At 37.1% G+C, this 18828-nt stretch overlaps 2 protein-coding genes across 5 annotated transcripts; both read right to left on the bottom strand.

The window, feature by feature from the left end:
• Window positions 1–2860: 2860 nt before the first annotated feature.
• Window positions 2861–9586, bottom strand: LOC112560530. Its single transcript, XM_025232449.1, has 9 exons — window positions 9438–9586; window positions 9003–9078; window positions 8302–8349; window positions 7932–7963; window positions 7325–7473; window positions 6523–6613; window positions 5902–6028; window positions 5609–5673; window positions 2861–4367 (listed from the first exon to the last, which is right to left on the bottom strand). Exons 2-9 carry the CDS (start codon window positions 9068–9070, stop codon window positions 3433–3435), a joined length of 1515 nt encoding a protein of 504 aa, XP_025088234.1. The 5' UTR covers window positions 9071–9078; window positions 9438–9586; the 3' UTR covers window positions 2861–3432.
• Window positions 9587–11231: 1645 nt separating this feature from the next.
• On the bottom strand, window positions 11232–17689 carry LOC112560374. 4 transcript variants are annotated; one of them, XM_025232200.1, is made up of 8 exons: window positions 17559–17689; window positions 16893–16967; window positions 16125–16187; window positions 15556–15587; window positions 14454–15117; window positions 14110–14224; window positions 13751–13812; window positions 11232–12713 (listed from the first exon to the last, which is right to left on the bottom strand). In XM_025232200.1, exons 5-8 carry the CDS (start codon window positions 14641–14643, stop codon window positions 11923–11925), a joined length of 1158 nt encoding a protein of 385 aa, XP_025087985.1. In that variant the 5' UTR covers window positions 14644–15117; window positions 15556–15587; window positions 16125–16187; window positions 16893–16967; window positions 17559–17689; the 3' UTR covers window positions 11232–11922. The 4 variants fall into 4 exon arrangements, with proteins under 4 accessions (XP_025087985.1, XP_025087982.1, XP_025087983.1 ...); XM_025232197.1 differs by having other exon boundaries at window positions 11233–12713; window positions 14110–14227; window positions 17559–17687; XM_025232198.1 differs by having other exon boundaries at window positions 11233–12713; window positions 14110–14227; window positions 17555–17588.
• Between the last annotated feature and the right edge of the window lie 1139 nt (window positions 17690–18828).

Below are 18828 nucleotides of genomic sequence, written 5' to 3'. Positions count from 1 at the left end.
AGTCGATGACAAACATGACGACTGGGACACAGAAGACTGAACATCTCGGTTCTAGTATGTCGAGTAAAGAGATGGCAGTAACCCGGATGTTGATCGGGACCTCAGTTCTCTTTCTCATCTGTGTGATGCCCAATATTGGTGTTCAGATATTTTCTCTTGTCCTACAAGAGCTGTATTCCACCAGGATGTACATTACTGTCAACTTTACGGTTTGGTATATTGTTCTCGCGTGTCGCGGAGTTCGCTCCTCAGTCCATTTCTGTGTGTACTACGTCATGGGGTCAAAGTTTAGAGAGCAGATACACAGTTTGTGTCGGGAGAAGTAGTGACGTCCCATTAAAGTCCAATTCTTTGTACACTTCAAGTATTCACTCACATTGTCTTTGAGTAAGTTTAACAGAAATATCTTTGTATCTTTGACAGTTGATGATACTGTGACATTAGATTGTGTAATAAGACTACGTGAAATACATATTTTGCCAAATTACACGATGTAACAACAATGTATTAGCCTTGGATGGAAAGCAACAGTATTATTAATCAATATATATATATATCGCTAAATGAATAATTTTCCCGTTTGCAATCTTATTTGAGACTAAGACTATTCGTACGTTAAAGTTTAGGTAGATGATAAATGGTTGCTGAATGATACTATACGAATCCATGAAATTTGATAAATAACGAATGTAGATAGATTGAAAAAAATTGATAAATCCAGTAAAGAAAGAACGTATGGGATAATAGATGAGCATCAATAGATGAATGATCGAATAAAATAACTGGAATGATTATCGAAAAAGTTAGATTATAAATGAGGACTAGTGGTTCAGTTTTTTTTAATGGATAATTGATGAAGGTAAATGTTTGATTGTCGAGTGTTTGAGCAATTTAGTGGAGATAAAGCCATGATATGACGACTAAGATAAAAAGAGATGCAGAGAGGATATGTTAATTTATTTGTCCCTACAGTTAGAGATTTTTCAGCCTGCTACTTATTTTGGACCCTGTAGTACAGACAGCATTTTTCTCCAGGTGGAAATCAATTTTCCCGCGTATTACAATGCTGCCACCTGCCGTTTGCTTGATGTTTCAGCTGTATATGAACTTTAAAGGAATACATTGAATGCCATTTCTTAAAAAATAATTTAAAAAACTGTCCAGTGGGGTTCACGGTCTAAGTAACCCCAAGAAATCGGTTACCTTCTGTAGACAATGATTGAACATTGCTGTTGTTTACCAACTTAACACGCGACCCTACTGTACAAGAGATGGAACGGTTGCTATGGAAACGTCTCTTTCAGGCATGCTGACTAGATGTTGACATATATTGATATAGTCCTCCGTCTCGAGCCTTAAGAGTCGCTTAATACTGGGACTTTACTGAAAGAACGAAGTCGATTTATGCTGGTCTATCACTAACGTAGAATTTGATTCTTATCGGACTCAATTGTGATAGAATATTGGACCTTGCTACCTCACATTTCTCATTCTTGTCATTGCTAGCCACACTAACCTAATACTGAAAGTGTTCATTGATTCTTTGTTGGGTCGAGAGTCTTTGAGAATACATACCGTATACAGTGTACACATCAACAGAGGAATTACAAGTACTTAGGCACAAGAAAAGTGAATTGGTTAGTTATTAAAGTACGAATGCATTAAAATTCTATTCTGCACACATACACACATATATATATACACGTACACATACACATGCACATACACATACACATACAGAGCGAGTGAGAGAAAGGTGCGTTTTATTTCAGGAAGGAATCGATACATTGGGTTAATATGATAAATAAACATTCCACAGTATTCAGCAGAGAAACGTCTCATTTTTTGTCTCTTATTATGTTATTTGTCGATGGACATTATTACTGAACTTTCACGTTAATCCAGCCACGAATGGGTCTTTGGGAGAAATGTTTATGTGATTTAAAAATGATATTAAATTAAAATAATATTCGTAACAATAATGTATTCTAAAGAAATGTTAATAAAATTAAAGCATATTACATCTATATCTTTTATTATTAATGTAAGTAATAGTAGCTAGCAAAAATTGCAGTTTTGAGAATATTCTTGTTTAGTTTAGCTCTTGTTACTCCTCGAGGAGCACAGGGCCGCAACAATTTTTGTGTTTTGTGCTTTGTATGTTGGCCTTTACCATGATGTTCAATGTTTTTGTTATCTGCAACGCTTTTCCCTTTCAGCATCGCTGTTCATGTGTCGATCAGATTGTCTTTCAAGGTCTGGCCATGTGTTTCCTGTGTTGTGGCAAATCCTCTTCACTTAATCAGATGTTGTGTACACGGCTTGTAAATGTAGTTTTGAACACAATCAGGAAGTTTTAAACCTCGCTAGTAACCAGAAATTGTTGCCTTCGCCTGGTGAACAGAAAGAAGTGTTTATTCAACACATCCAGCACTCTCTCAGTGAATATTCATTATAGTTTCGTGTGTATCGAGATCGGAGGCTAGTTTTCTTGAAAGAAGCGAGTTTGTTTGAGATGGTAGTTTCTTTTTTACAGATTTCTTGAAGTGAAAACTTTCAGGTCAACACGCAATTCCTGTAGCAGATGTGTCTGTGAAAGACAGAGTTCTTAAATAATAAATGTTCTTTCTTCTTAGGAACTATGCAATTACGAAGAATACAGAAAGAACGCAGTTACTAGGGTTATACTATAAATATTTTAAAACCTCTATGTACTTCCTTCTCTCTTCTTTCTGGTTTCACATGTATAATAATCCACTAGCTTGTATTTTCATGTGTATGTACTCATTAAAACAAACAATACATACACACAAAACATACACATACACTAGAGAGAGAAAGACGGATGGGACAAAAAGAATGTAAGGATGACAATAATTTTATTATCTCTTTAGAGAGGAATTTTGAAATCGTTTCTAACTTCGCCATTCACAGACAAGTATGATACACAAAGTACATTAAGGTACGATTAGAATATATATATACAACCCACATTCTCAATTCTTCACACATTGGCTTGAGTTGCAGACCAACAACGCCTGTTCAACCTGTTCAAACCTTGGTACAAAAGTGTTGTGTTATGTTGTGGCTGTTTGAAGGCACAGAAACACTTCCCAGATGGCAAAGGGCCAACATCCGTTACCTAGTACGTGGCTCTCATCTATAATAATCTTCCTGGCCGTCTGAATCAGAGAATGTCCTGCGTTTCCTCAACTTCGAGACACTGACCATGTAGAATCAGGCACATGCTGACAGACATGACTTAACACTGACCACACACACTAGCATTAGATTCTTACTGAGAGCACACGGCAACCGTATTGGACTGGCGAGGTCGGGTATGTGACTGACAGCAGCAACTACGACAACTGTCCTCGTCTTTGTCATCAACGTCAAGGATGCATCTGCTCTTGGTTCTTAAACCTTCCTAAGTTAATTCCCAGGGTAGGTAGGCTGAGATTTGACTGCTTGTTGGAAAGGTTCATGGATGTCGTCGTTGTTATTGGCAGTTATAACTGCAGAAATGTTCTCATGATGGGGACAAGACGAGATGCGGCTGACTTCCCCTGGATGTTTGTCGTCAGCCAGGTTGTCAAGAGGGGTGGGATTAGGGGTAGCTTTGTGGCGAGAAGTGTTGTCATCGAGAGTATGGCGAGGAGAATAGTTCTCATGGGAATCGCTCTCATAAGAAGGGTTGTTACGGGAATCTTCTTCAGAGACAGTGTAGTCATGGAAAGTCTGGTGATGAGGAGTATTGTTATCCTGAGAATCGTCATGTGGAGTGTGTTCATCGGAAGTGTCGTCAAGTGATATATCATCACGGACAGTATTAGCATTAATGTCTTGCGAAATGTGGTCATTGGAAGAGTTGTCATAGGCAGGTGTCTCTTTGTCTTTCATGAAGCAGACGTGAGCATCAGTTACTGTTTTTGCCAAATCATATCCGTCAGATAGTCGTGCTTCGGGCGATCGAGTAGGACAACGAAAATGATGATAGTTCTCCTCAGCATCTGGCACGCAGTCTGTGGGCTCATCTCTTTTACTTTGATGACAAAGTCTGTTATAGTCCTCCCCGTCACTGTCGCGAAAAGATGGAGTGACACCACACACCTGGTGAGAGATGGCGTCGTGGTGTGTCTGATATCCTGGATCACAGTCCATGTCCTCGTCAATTATTTTGGTATACGTCTCATCTTCATTTTCATCTTCGAACGGGCGATGAATGAAAGGTTGTAGCTGAAAATGTGGGTCTGTTGTGTTCGTCACCGACTGCTGCAGGGGTCTGTAGCACCTTCCCTCAATCTCAGTTCTTGGAAGACTGTACGTTCCAGAGTTAGAACCTAGGTCAGCTGTGTACCCAAAACGACCTATTTTGATGAAAACACAAAAGAAAACAGCACCTCTTACATTTAACTTCTCTGTGCAAATATAACAAAAGAAAACGAAATAGATAAGTAGCAGCTTTCATGAAGAAAATGAGAATAAATGAGTAATTAAGCTATCTTACATGGGTAGAAAGACAATCTAGCAAAAGGTCACTGACACAAAGAAGACACGCTTAAGAAGCCGAAAAAAAGCTGAAAAACAAGCAAGAAAACTATAAGCTCCAATAAACTGAGTAGTGTATGGGTGTGAAGAACACAAAGCTAAAAAAGCATATAAACATAAAGCATGCAAAAGACATCGAATGGGGGTGACCATGATTTATAACATTTACTAATATACGCCGCTATAATTATTATAAAATTGATCACTTACCCATTCTCAGTTAGATGAAAATGTAATTTTAATCAAAGCATTGACGAAAACAAAATTTTCCTGAGCATAAAGTTACAGTTCGTCTCTGAAATTCGATGATTAAAAGTTTTCACCGCTTTTCGCCTTCAAGTTTCTAATGACTAACTCTAAACAGACGAGACACAAAACCATTTTATAGAGAAGGATTTCCGTGTAGGATACACAGAGGAAGAGAAAATGCAACTTTTGAAGGGTCGTCACACAGGACTTGGCAATGTTTTGCGATGACCTTTGGTGATCTTTGACTAAGGTGACCAGACGTTTCGAGGGCAAAAGCGGGACACGTGCCGATGATGGTGTCGTCACCGTCAAAGAACGCCGAAAAAAGTGATTTTTAAAGACAAGCGGCACATTTGATGGACTTGCCAGAAAGCCAGAAAGCGGGACATTGGGCGTCCCGCCCGATTAGCAGGCGGGACACGAGGTCAAAAGCGGGACTGTCCCGCCTAAAGCGGGACGTCTGGTCACCTTACTTTGACCCTACACAAGCTCCATGATACACACCAGACACACATATTATCGATATCAAACTTCAGTCTCCAATTGTAAAACTCAAGACTTAAGGCAAGCTAAGGTAAGATAGAAATTATTCCAGTGATATCCTCTGCCATATCGCTGTTCCAAGCCCGTGCTCACCCGATGACTATGTACACGTTGTAACTGTTACATTACTGTATAATTGTAACAATTATTTTTTGTTTAAAATATTTATAATTCAAATAACTGCACTAAACTAAGTAAAACAGCTTCATCTTGTTATCAAACACCGCTATTAAAGCTGCATCCATAAAGATAAACAAGGAGTTAGTACCCAGAGCCATTTCTCCTGTCATGTCTGTGCAGGGTTTCCTGGTGGCTACGGTAGAGTCATTATTCCTACAGACAATAAAATCAAATCATGATTCATGGATAAATATAGTCAGTTTAAGTTGACATGTTTAAGCAGTTGTTAGTTTAATGTCTTAAGCAGTAGACTCCTCAAAACTATGTTATACTAAAAATAAAAACTAAAAGAACATTTTTGGATTTTATGTGACAACAAACGTCTAAATAGTATATTATTTCAGAACAATAATCTCCAGCAACATCATTCTTCAGACTCACGATTTCCAAGTCTTTACAATTTTCTTTCTGAAAATCACAAAGAGGAACAGGAAGATACCACCAACTATAGCGACGATGACGAGGATAAATGTTAACTTGTCCCAATGCTGTGCTTTTCTATGATGCCCTGTATGGAAAAGTCGACACAAAGGTTTATTATTTTTTCCACATGCAAACCTAGACAATCAAGACTGGAATGGCACAGCTAGTGCCTGGCATCTCAAAGTAATAACGACAGTAGCTCTGCAATGCACTGTGTAAAGCGAAACCGGAAGCAATAACTCGGTCTAGCGCATGCGCCTCTCGAGTGATCTAGATGTGAACATTGACAAATTTGAGTGAACTTGCAATGTTTGTTATTTATGTATTTTGGATGGAAGGTAAGGAAACAAAGTTTTATATCATGTGCACAGATAACAAAGGTTTGGCGGGGGTTGGGTTGTCTTACTCAAACCATATGTAACAGAGACTGGCAATCATGTACAATATTGCAAACAAATAAATGAGCGTTTCCTTTTCTAAAACAAAAATTTCAAGACATATTGTAAGAGACTAAGTGTTTCCTCAGATTAACACATGTTCATAAACTAGTTTCACATTATATCTTGGTCTGAAGAATACCTGACGTGGGTGAGCATGTCCGACATTTAACAGCTTTGTTCTTGCAGAAACGGCACCAACAATCACGTCTCTCGCTTTCTTCATCATTGTCCTTTGAACAGAAAAACAAAAGTTGATTTATCAAATGCTGTGTCCTGGTATCTCGATTGCTTTGTGTCCTTGTGTTTTAATATTTCTATCTGTTGATACTTTTGAATGCTTTCCTCTGAGCTTTTATCGTTTACCAAATAAACTAGACAAATTGCCTTCAACAATCTAGTTTTTAAAAGTGGTATGAAAGTAATACATTGTATGTTCTAGCTTGAGCATGCTAGCAGTAAGTCATTTGCCAACGATTAAAAAAACAGGTGTTTGTCTGTATGATCACGTTTCTTCAATGTCTTGCCTATGAGTGTGACCTTGTTTACAAAATATTTGACTTCATCTCTAGACATGAATTAATATTAACTGTTCTCACAGACTTGTTTTAACATTTTATTCATTGATATCACGGTTTACATCAAAGCCTCACTCTACAATTTATTATGCATTGTGAAGAATTCAAGTATCCAAAAAAATATAATATGATACGACACTTGTGTCACTTAAGTTTTGAAATATTGCTTTACTTTGTATCAAACTATGCACATCACCCAAACAATACATTTGTGCAAAGATATGTAAATATTAGCAGCAACTTCTGTTTCACTTTTTTCTTTCTTAACCTGCTGTGTAAGTGTTCATTTCTTATCAAATAACATCGCCTATGTATACATAATAAAATTAAGCAATTTCAAAAAATAATAAAAATAAATCAATTTACCTTTTTCTTAAGTTCTATGGTATATAAACTATTATTAGAACTGAAAGAAAGTTTAACAGCGTGGTGGAAGTGTCTGCTTTTGGTCAGTTCAGCGAGTTCACTGGAATTCAAGCAGGAAATCGGAGTTTCAACGTTGATGGTATTATTCTCTGAAAAAATGTTTTAAGAGCAAACGAAAACATAAATACAAATATTATATAGCTACGGTTTTTATTTTATGTATATATTTCCATTTATTAGTTTCCTCTATATCAGTCATTAACTTGTTAAGAGCTGAATACCGATAATATTATAAGTTGGTTATGTGTTTGGTGTTTAGGTTCATTCAAGGGGACTTGTACAAAAGAATATTATGAGAAACGTATATAAATAGAGGAATTTCTGACAAAGTTTGGTTGCAAGATTTAATTCAGCATTTATCTGCACATCTCTTTCTCTTACGTCGCCTTTGCTTCCCTTGTACTTCGAGTGATTAATGACAGGATATTGCCTTGTTATTGTATTTGTTACACAAGATCAAAAGAACCTACTTAATTTTGTGAAGTATTCAAGTCTGAGATCTTGTTTAATAATATCCTTCGCATAAAATTTGATTTGTGAGACTCACCTTCATGAAAGCTGCAGTTTATTCTGTCCTTTCTGTTGTAAATAAATTTGGAATTTTAATTCAACTTTATATGTGAAAATTTTATGTCATAAGTTTTATATACCCACCATGCTTCTAACTGTTTAAAATTAACATGTATCCAGGTTACTCAGTGACGTCCACGTCTCTTATCTTTTATATGTTTATAATTTTTATATATATGCTGTTTTTAAGACAATTGTTTACAATATATAACAAATCTTCTTTAGATATTTGACAATTTGAACTTCGTTCTGAATAGATAGGTCAAAAGCTAGATAAAATGTGTTACAACTAACTTAAAGGTTGACGTTTTAAACAGACTGTTGAAAAACTATAGTAAGACACATACGCAGTTTCGTCAGATGATTTCTCTTCCTTTACTATCCATTTAGTGCATCTGCGACCAGAAAAAAATCTTCGATACATTTCTATGATTAAAACTTCAGAAAACTTATGTTTTAAAAAGTCGTTGATTTTGTTTTAAAAAATAAGCAAACAGCGCCCAAAATAAACAAAACAACTGGGAATTTTATTGCCTTTGTTTAGTTGTTTTTAGATGTGTATTTCGGAAAACCCAAGTGTTTAAAATGCTAAATCAGAAATATTCACTGACTCTAGTTGAGTTGTAAAAATGCTCTACAGAAATTAAAAAAAGAAGGTATGAAAAATGCTGGTTTGTGAGAATAATAAAATTCCTGAGCTCCACCACTGCCTTCTATTTGTAAATGTCACTCGAACGCCATTCGTTTAATGTTTGGACACCAATTCACACACACACACTACAGAAAGAAGACACTCGTCCTTCTTTTCTCCATGTTTCCTCAGGACAACGACTCTCCTTCTCTTCACAACTTCCGCTTCTTGTGGGCATTTCTTTTAACCGGCGTGTCCTCCTTCCTCTCGTCTCTTAACTTTTTGATTCCTGGCTCTAACCCATCTCTTACTTCTGCTAAGGATACGCTTTATGATAGGTTCCTCGATCACCAGTCACATCATAATAATAAAATAAAGTTCTAAAACAATAAGTGAGATAAAGATAGTAGGACTTACTCAAACTTTTGACGACCAAAAGCACCACAGGACAATGCGAGCAGAACCAGCAGCCATGAACTCGCCATCAGGCACTCTGCAAAATCACAGCAACCGTCTTACAGCAGCAGTTGAGAGACAAGTTGATGGATGTCTTTTCAAAAAAAATCTTGTAGATAATAATATTTTACAGCATGAATATATATATATTAGATCAAATAGTATGTATGAAGAAATGCATTTCGGGGGTATATATAATATATTTTTGTGCGTGTCTATATATTTATAAAACGAAGATATGTCGATTACTGGTGTTGTAGTCAGACTGAGAGAAAAATCAACTCTACTACTGAAAGTGGTGTCTTTGAATATATAACTTGTAATATGATCGAAAATAATTGCATGCCTAGAATGTATTGTAAATGTACACGATCACAAAACAACCTTTATACTTACGTTTGAATACTGTCAAAATAGTTTAAAATCATGCAAAACTAATAACAACAAATTCCTTCCTCGACGCAGCTTACAAGGATGGCTGGACAACACACAAAACTGTCGTATTCTATACAGTAATATGTATGAAGGAAGTGAATTAATATTTTAATAAGTTACACGCCCACTATACTCTACATCCTATTGTGCGCTCAGCATCACTCATGACTACATTTTTTTTTCTCGTTGTTTAAGCAGAAAACATAGATGATGCCATCAATTTATTCCAGAGAAAAAGATGCCCAGGGTACGACAATGATATCTAACAAAATTTCTTATTAAGATAAGGTTGTTACGAAGGTGGGGCAGCTGTGGGGATGAAGGTGGTGAGACAACTGTAAAATTCACACACATACACACACAGCCAGTGGGACAGTATCGAGGCAGTTATTCCAGTAAAGGGATCCTGTTTGAAAGATCTTTGAAAACTGAAACTACAATCTCTTTCCTCGACTAAACGGATCTCATTCGAACACCGAATGGCTGTATGAAGACAAGTGGAGCTGTGCGACCCCAGCTCATTGTTTAATATGAGTATCCGGCTAATATTAATAATATTTCGCTGATATCGTGTAGTACCGTTTATTATGGGATGGCAATAAGGTGAACACAGCAGTTTTTCTGTTAATAAATTATTTCATGTCTTTAGGTGAGAGTTATACTATTTCTGATCCTGATTCCGTCTCCGTTTTAGTTGTTTATTACTGTTTTCAAACAAAATAAGTTTATTAAGTTCCCGTGAAAGGTGTTCCTGGTTAAAAAAAATGAAACACAAGTGGGTTTAATATTCAGTAATCATCTACAAATTAGTATTTTATGAACAAAACAAATAGACGGTCATAATGGAGAAGATAAAGGGAATTTTAACGGCAGTGGTAGTCAAGAGTTCTTGCTGGTGTTTGGCATGTATGTTAAATCTTTGATTGAAAAGAAATTTTTATAGCAGGAAGCATTGTACAAAGCTTCTACCTATGATCTTCAATAAAAGGAGAGATTTGCCACAAAATGTTTAGGAGTTCATTCTGAGTGTGTTGCATGTAAAAAAGCAAAGATGCTGATGATCTTTTGATGACCATGGTTTCCTTGCTTGTTATCTAGAAGCTGATATGAAAGCTACTCTGCCACCACACAAACCTGTTGGTATATACTTCAAGTTGGAGTACAGTGTTGTATCTTTTGGCAAAGATTGTATGTGTTCTGGGCAGTGGAAGTGAATGGAAGAGAGCTTTATCTCATTAGCAGGAAGGTTGTCAGGATGTAACATCAACGTAAGTCCATTTCGTGGAAGTAAATATTCAGAAACAGCGGAAGTCACGCTTCCTTGTATCACAACATTCACAAGCCATGTGTAACCTGAACTATTAGTCTTCGGTGCAAACAATGATATCCTTAACTTAATGCCTAGTACGTTGAAATCATGTTATTTGATAGGTAGAAAATTAAATTTCATTCTGATTAGTTTGATATAACTCCGCCCAAAGTGGGGATTTAAATCACAGTTTCTCATTTTATTCTATATGATGACTTATAGACACAAGATGTCCTCCTTCCGTTCTCGAGATACTTCTCTTCTGTATCATCGGGCACAGAAAGAGATTAAGAGCAATAATGATACGTTTATGTTATGAAGACTATAACCAATAAGAGAGCTTGGACTACATGTTCCTAGGGTGTATGTGTGACGAGCACGTTCACACACAAATATAGATATACACACAAAATTACTTCTTATAAAATTTATTTATTTATCAGAATTGTTAAATTTTTCAAAAGGGTTAAGTTACATGATCTGTTGTTTGCTGATCTAGTGCGATCACTAACATTGATAATAACCTGAAATTATTTTCCCCCCGTCAGAAAAGCAATGGCACACCAAGTGGATGAAGCGATATAGTTTCTTTAAACTAAAATGCAATTCCGCTAAAACGATAGTTTTTCTCTTCAAAATTAATTAGGCTGCTAAAAATGTACAACCCTTATACATATAAACTCCATTTCCTTTTTTAATCACTTCAGGGGGCATTTCAAGTCTGTTAATATTAATTTTTATTTTGCACTGTAAATTGAAATGGTCTAATTGAGATTTCTTAATCGGCTGTGGAAATGTGCACAGGAAATCGGATTATGTGAGGTCTACACTGTCGCAATCGTCACTTCCGCTTAATAACCCGCGGTGTTTTGGACATTTTTGAAAAGGTCATTTTTCCCCACCAGAAGTAGCACGACGACTGTTTTTGTCATTTTCATCGACTTAAAGAGGGATGTCCCTGTTCTTTAGTGTCATCCCAAGTTATTTCCCAAGGCAGACAGATTGAGACTGAGCTGATGGTCCATTGCTGTTGTCGCCCTTATTCCCTTATCAGCATCAGTTGACTGTTGAAGTATTCTCTTGACAAGACTGGACACAGTCGACCTCCTCCATCAGTTTATCCACCAGAATGTTGTCTTAAACAGTTTCCTGGGGGCTTAATGTCGTGAGTGTGTCGTAAGGGGAAGGGTTGTCACGGGGAATTCTCTCTGTAGGAGTGTTGTCATGGAGAAGGTTGTTGTTAGACACATGGTCAGAAAAAGGATGTTCATTGGAAGTTTGGTGTTGAGGAATTTTGTTCTCTAGAGGACTGTCATGCAGAGTGTGTTCATCGGAGGAGTAGTCAAGGGAGGTACTACGAGGAGTGCTAGGAGTAATTTCGTGTTCAGTGTGGGCATCGAAAGTATTGTCAGGGAGAGAGTTGTCATTGGCAAATTTGTTGGAGTTGACATGAGCATCTGTTACAGGTTTTGCAACTTCATATTCATCACACAGCTGTGCTTCAGTCAGACGATCAGGACAGCAGAGAAGTCGACAGTTCTCTTCATCAGCTGACACACAGTCTGTGGGTTTATTTCTGTTACTCTGATGATCAAGCCTATTGTAGTCATCATCATTTACCTCTTGACCACCTTCCATCTTTAAAAAAGGCGACATGACATCACATTCAAGGCGTGCCTGAGGTCTCGGATCACACTCCATGTCGTCGTCAATGATTTCAGTGTATACCTCACATTCACCCTCCTCTTCAAAAACTCTATGAATGTAAGGTTGTATCTGTAAACACTGGGTTGTTGTGAAGGGGTTATTCCTTATTACTGACTTCTGCAGAGGTCGGTAGTCTTCCCTGACTTCTGTTCGAGCACTTGAAAGGCGACTCGTCGAGGAACTAGTTTCTGTGTCATTAGCCAGAGTGTGATGGAGACGTTCTGTGTCAAAAGAGAAGAAATGGGGGTACCCCCGTTAATTAACTGAGAGAAAGAGAGAAGGGGAATGGGAGTAACGCTGGAAGACAGTATCTATAAACAGAAAAAGAAGGACCTTATACACCAGACAATTTACTAGAAAAGGCAGAAAAATTATAAAAGAATATGACGCACTCATGCGATGTTTGACTGTAAAGAAGTTTTGTCTTAGCTTTCGAGGAACTGAACAAAAACAAATACAGACACATAGACGATAGGCAGTGAATGCGGAGTAGAAAAGACTGAATATAAAGCAATCGTTTTTAATAATAAATGATGGGATATCATCTAAAGATATCTTTATCTACTACTTTAATGTCTTTAGGACTCTGGCCAAATGTAACATTAATCGGAATAGTGATTAAAAAGGTTTGTATACTCGCAAAATACTCACAATATTACTAATATAAAAATTTATAAAGATGAATAAAACATGTCAAATTACGTCCCCTAGCACTGCACCAGGAGATGCACCAGACCCTGACACCGGGAGCTGATGTCTGATGTTGGCCATCTTCCACTTCACGGCTCAGACACACTGATTTCATGATATCTATCTCCTCCATGAGGATTTAATTAAACTTTCATTAAACTAACGGCCATTTAATTTAAACTTATGTGGTTTGATAATGATGCTTCTAAGGTTTGGTCGGTCACAGAAGTAACGTATAGCTCATCACAGACCACCGAGGTAGAAACAAGGTCCAAAACACTTACGTGACATCAGGGTTGTACATGTGTACATGTGTACGTCACGAAGTCAGCCAATGGGAGAGCTGGGATCATGTGTTAATTAGGCATATCTGTGTACAAACGTGTCTTACTATCTTGTCCATGTTTTTGTGCCTAGTGATACTTTAGATGTGTATCGTTAAAACAAAAAGTGCGTATCCATACAACAATATCGTAAAAATATCTGCAAACTGTGCAAGAGGCGAGTTCTTGGCTCCACTGCTGCTGCTCAAGTTTTATCTAGTCAAGAGAAAGAAACCAATTCCTACCTGGAATCACTTCTATTTTGTCTGTGCATGAGTTGTTGGCGCATCTAGAAGATTTGTCGTTTCTAAAAGAGACAAAAGCATGCAAGTTCAGTGTACCTGGAATCTATTTTTAAAAAGCCATTCTTTATGTTACTAAAAGTATTGTCAGTCATCATGGAGCCAATTACATCAGAATGCATTGCTTTTTTCGATGTGAGTAAAAAGAATCGGGGTCTGTATTGTCACTGTAATTAACGTAAATTAAGTATTTGCATGCTATTCCAAAAGCTGCAGGCAGAAAGACAGAAAGTTGTCAATCTACAATCGAACATGAATATGAGAAAGCAGTTTATGTTCCACATTTTTCAACTCTGACTTACCGCCTCCAGGCTGTAATAATTTTGTTTCTGAAGATTACAGAGAGGACGAACCCGGCACCAACAATAACGGCCACGGTGACGATCGAAAAGGTTGCCTTGTCCCAAGAAGTGTCGTCTGCTTTCGAAACAAAAGAAAATTACAAAATAAATAAATAACCTTTACACAGAACATAACAAAGCACGAAAAAAAGCTGGAATGAGATAGATTTCATGTTGTTATTCGAACTACCTACCACATGTATGTTAATGCAGAAGTCCGAAATACTATTTTAAAGATATATGATTGCAAAAAGCTTATGCATTAAAATACAGCAACATCACTCTAGCCAAAAAATTCAAAGTACCTGTATCTGCTTCAGAACAAATCCTACAATTAACATAATTTCTACGTGTGGTGTTGCAGAAAAAACACGAACAGGACATCAGCTGCTGCATCTCGTCCTCAACCTGCAAAAGAGAAAAGTTGTCACAAATGAGGTGATGGTGCGCTGTTGCCTCTGCAAACAATCCAACATCACTGTCTGGATAAAACATTTCTCTTTATGTCCAGGACAGTAGTTTTACCATTATTTGGTATCACTGTTTTATCTTCAGCCTGTACACTTTATTGTTCTCTACCATCCATACTCCTTGTGACAACTAGGTGTGCTACAAGGTGATGCAGGCCTATGACTCATGTAACTTACATTTTGAAAGACTATAAGTCCTGCTAGAAGAAGATGATCTACATATCTAAGCAGTACTGATAGGTTTTTGCTTTGTAAGCATTTCTGTGTGCAAACAAGAGGAAGTACTACATACTAAATAGCGATCTGTGTAAAGCTACTATTAGATAAATAAAACAAAAGAATACCACTTGTGGCACAGATCGAGATTTATTATTTATAAATGAAGTGGAGTTTGGACTAAAGCTGTTGCTTCCGTTGGTCAAGCTCATGTTTATAAGGATTCCATTGAAACGTCTGATTTCCATACAGTAGTTTTTCTTGAGGTCAAAGGTATTATTTTCTGAAAAGAGTTTGTATTATCTCGCCATGAAAATGATAATGAGGTTTGCTTTATAACTGACGTCTTGCAGGCAACAATCAGCATATTTAAAGTAGGTATAAAACTGAAATAAATGACACTTACCTATTACAATCTAATTACACTTATAATTGCCAGAAACATCGCAAGTAATTAGGTAAGAAAAAGTTTTGTCTCTTCAATTTCAGAGGGACTTTCTCTTCTAGCTCATTACTCCACAGCTCTTTGATTGATAATGTTGACCGGTTGTCATCTGTTTCTTTCATTTCTCTTACATCTGCTATTACATTTTTTCTATGTGGTTAATGATGAGGCCATTGAGCTCCTCTGTTATTAGTCATAAAAACACCTCCCCAAGAATCGTGTTTCTTTATTTTACATTTCTCAATTTCATTAATTTAAAAGATTGGTCAAACTTACCTGTCGTAAACTGGCATCTCATAACGTCAGTTCTGTTTGCAAATAAATTTGAAATCCCATATTATGTATGAGTAAGATCATCAATGATTATCTTGAAATATTGGTTCACCAGGATGCAAATAACATTCATCAATGTGTTTTATGACAACACGTTTATAAACACTTATGTCTGTAAAAATTTCAACACATTATTGTTGTATTAAATTAAGTCGTATTGAATACGTATGTGGACATTGTCAGCATTTTATCTTTGATTTATCAGTTGCATATTTATTTATAAGTGATAACTACTTTTTTAGGAAAAGGATTCATGCTGATTGTGCAGTATACGTACCCGGGGTATACAATTTATATATTTTTCTTTAAAGTGGCTTATACACAGACACAACACAACGTCAGTGAGAACAACAATAACCACACAAACACACAAAAAACAAACATATATTTTGCTAAGATATCTGATCAAAAATGTTTAGTTATGCAAAAGTGAGGCGCAATTTTAATTACTAAAAAACTAGTGTTTGAAATAAAAAGTAATTTCGAAACGCAACACATAATCAGCTACATACTCCGTCTTTAATATGAACTGTCCATTCGACGGAACATCAGAGTCCAATGTCATCGTCAAGCAGCTGCAAGTCAGAGCAGAACTTTTAAATATTTGTCGACTGAGTGCCAAATCTCTTGGTAGTGTATCATATCGACATGTTAGCACACAACAACGTTCGAGAAATATACACCATGATTACTATAAGCAATGAATAATTTTAAGCAATAGTTTGATGACCTGTTGTGGGATGTGTGGGACTGAGTAAGTGTGTTGTGTGGTAGTATGGGAATGTTGAAGTATTTTATGCCCCTGACGTGGACACATGTATTTCCGCTGAGGATTATAATAAACTTGTCTTGTCTTGTCTTGTCTTGAGTTCCATACACCTTTTGTAAGAATACTATGGTTGTCTTTGTAGCCTCGCGCCATCATCTCTGCTCTTTTTCATTCCAGGCCTTCAAACTAATCTCTTTCAAAAATATCTTATATAACAAGCGTATTTTTCTTCTGACTACACAGTTCTTCATGTGGTTGATATGGTGTCATCCCTTTTTACGTACTTTGTATGTTTGACTGTTTGTAGTCTTTCGTGTGCATCATTCATATGGGTAAATGCGTATTACAAGTTTGGTGATGATTATTTCAAATGAGTACATAGAAACGACCATGTTTTACAAAAGTAACAGCTGACATTTTACAGAAAAATTTTATAGAAAAATGTAAAAATGCAGATTTTTAAGACATTCTAGTATTCTTGAGTTATAGTCTCAGAACTTAAATAAAGTACTTTTGACTTAGAGAAACGGTCCAGGGAGAGGATAGCAGGAGCAGCAGCCATAAATCCACGAACATTTCAGGCAACCTGCAAATCCATGAAAACCGACTTGTGTTAATTTTGCAGAAAGGTATCCTCTTCCGAAGGCTTGCAATTAATATTATAGTTCTAGCATAGACATACATTTTAGAACTAAAGGAAATAGTACTAGAGCATGACACCATATCTTCGGTGACTGAGTTCGTCTTTTGTGGTCTCTCGGTTCAATAAGTATAACTGTGAGCAAACACATATTAGCAGGGCTTCTGCTTACGCAAAATATTGCGTACAGTACGCATTAAAAGTTCGGAGGACCGCTTCAATTTTCGTCAATGGGGTCCCCTCCAAAGTTGGGCGAAGAACAGGGACCCCTTAAAAATCTGAAGAAGGGGTCCCTGGGACCCCAGAGAATTTAGCCTTAGCAGAAGCCCTGTTATTAGTAAAAAAAATATTCTAAAAAAATGATATTTTCAGTATTTATATCGAAAATAATTGCTGACAAATCTCTTAGAACCAGAAAAGATACATGACAAAATGCTCTGATATGTAAAAAAAAAAAAAGGTGCTTTATACTCATTGTTATAAGTTACAAACTCGTGATGCACTTAGTAACAAAAAAAACTTCCAGAACTCACGCACAGCGACTACGTCCACTGCAAATTCGGAAGTGTGATAAAAGCATCCACGCCCTTGTAATTAAAAAAAAGAGAGCAAACATTCAGAAAGATATTAAAGATACTTTATCAGGTGGTCACATGCCGTCGATCTTTTGACTCTTTTTCTGTCCTTTTTCTCTTATAATGCTGATGTTTTCGCTCAATCATTCTCGCACGATTTCCTGTGTAATGTATCGGTGATGTGTGGCGAGCTGGGACCCACTTCAATGTTCAAGTGTTTTCACAGTCGACGAGAGCGGAGATGCTCACACAGATAACGTAGACGATGTGTTCAGACTCTACTGTAGAGCATCCTTCTACACGGTGCTGAAATGTTAGACTCGTGTATCGCGGTTAAATCTTTTTAAATGTTCATGTCTATACCAGAAACACTATCATGAGGTATCATGTTAGTCGATCTCAGGAAGACAAAACTCACTGCCACGCGTCTTAGTATTAAGATTTTCGTGTAAATTAAGTCTTCAAGTTTATGATGTAGTATATTAAGTTGTTGTCATTTTGCTAGGAGGGAGTGTCGAGTTTGTCGTGCACGGCGATGTGCGTAGGCGAATATTTCAAGAAGGGAGGGAGTTCATCCATATCTCCGACAAAGTATCTTGCAATAAGCTTTCCCAGCCTTTAGAAACAAAATTGCCCTTTATTACAGTGTTAACGGGGCAGTAGCTCTTCCACAAAGAAAGATTTGGTCTCTATTGTCTTATTGAATTCACAGTCAGTGACTTGGCGACTCCTCCACAAACTGTTGATGATGCTGCTGCTGTTCCGCTGCTCTTGAAAGTCAAGAAACAGACCAGTGAGGGCGAGGGAGGACTTCTACAGGAAACCCTCAAGAAAAATCTCTGAGTGAGGTCTGGGAAAGAAAGGGGGAACCATTCCTAGCGTAGATATGACAGTGTCTGTAGAGACTACACTGCTGTGGAATATTCGGTTTCATAGCGAGATGCACCATGCAGCCTGGTCCGTCTCCAGTCTTCAGTGTCTTTCGGTTCAAGTGAGGACTTTTGGATCGTGCACGTGTCTTCAAGGCAGGGAGAAATTTGCATACTGGGATGATATCGTTACTAAAACTACATTTGACAGTTCTGTGAAAGCGAGGCTAATTAGTGAATGTATTCGTTTTCCATAGCCAACCTTGAGCATTATGGTTCAATATGACTCAACGTGTTTGATTCATTTTTGAAGAAGAAAATAAAATGATGGATTTCGGTATTCCCTGCTCCCTTATACACACA

Source organism: Pomacea canaliculata, linkage group LG3 (genome assembly GCF_003073045.1).
Source record: "Pomacea canaliculata isolate SZHN2017 linkage group LG3, ASM307304v1, whole genome shotgun sequence".
NCBI lineage: Eukaryota > Metazoa > Mollusca > Gastropoda > Architaenioglossa > Ampullariidae > Pomacea > Pomacea canaliculata.
The sequence above is the reverse complement of the archived record's forward strand: the minus strand, read 5'-3'. Positions and strand labels throughout refer to the sequence as shown.

What these genes read in the sequence shown, in the direction of transcription:
- LOC112560530 (XM_025232449.1), bottom strand. Translation starts at nt 9,070, where the DNA reads ATGGCGAGTTCATGGCTGCTGGTTCTGCTCGCATTGTCCTGTGGTGCT. An exon ending in TTTGGTCGTCAAAAGTTTGA is followed by an intron (nt 8,350 to 9,002) that starts GTAAGTCCTACT and finishes TTCTGGTCGCAG; the next exon opens with ATGCACTAAATGGATAGTAA. An exon ending in AAATCATCTGACGAAACTGC is followed by an intron (nt 7,964 to 8,301) that starts GTATGTGTCTTA and finishes TATTTACAACAG; the next exon opens with AAAGGACAGAATAAACTGCA.
- LOC112560374 (XM_025232197.1), bottom strand. Translation starts at nt 14,643, where the DNA reads ATGTTTTATCCAGACAGTGATGTTGGATTGTTTGCAGAGGCAACAGCG. An exon ending in ATTATTACAGCCTGGAGGCG is followed by an intron (nt 13,813 to 14,109) that starts GTAAGTCAGAGT and finishes TGTCTCTTTTAG; the next exon opens with AAACGACAAATCTTCTAGAT. An exon ending in CAAAATAGAAGTGATTCCAG is followed by an intron (nt 12,714 to 13,750) that starts GTAGGAATTGGT and finishes CTTTTGACACAG; the next exon opens with AACGTCTCCATCACACTCTG.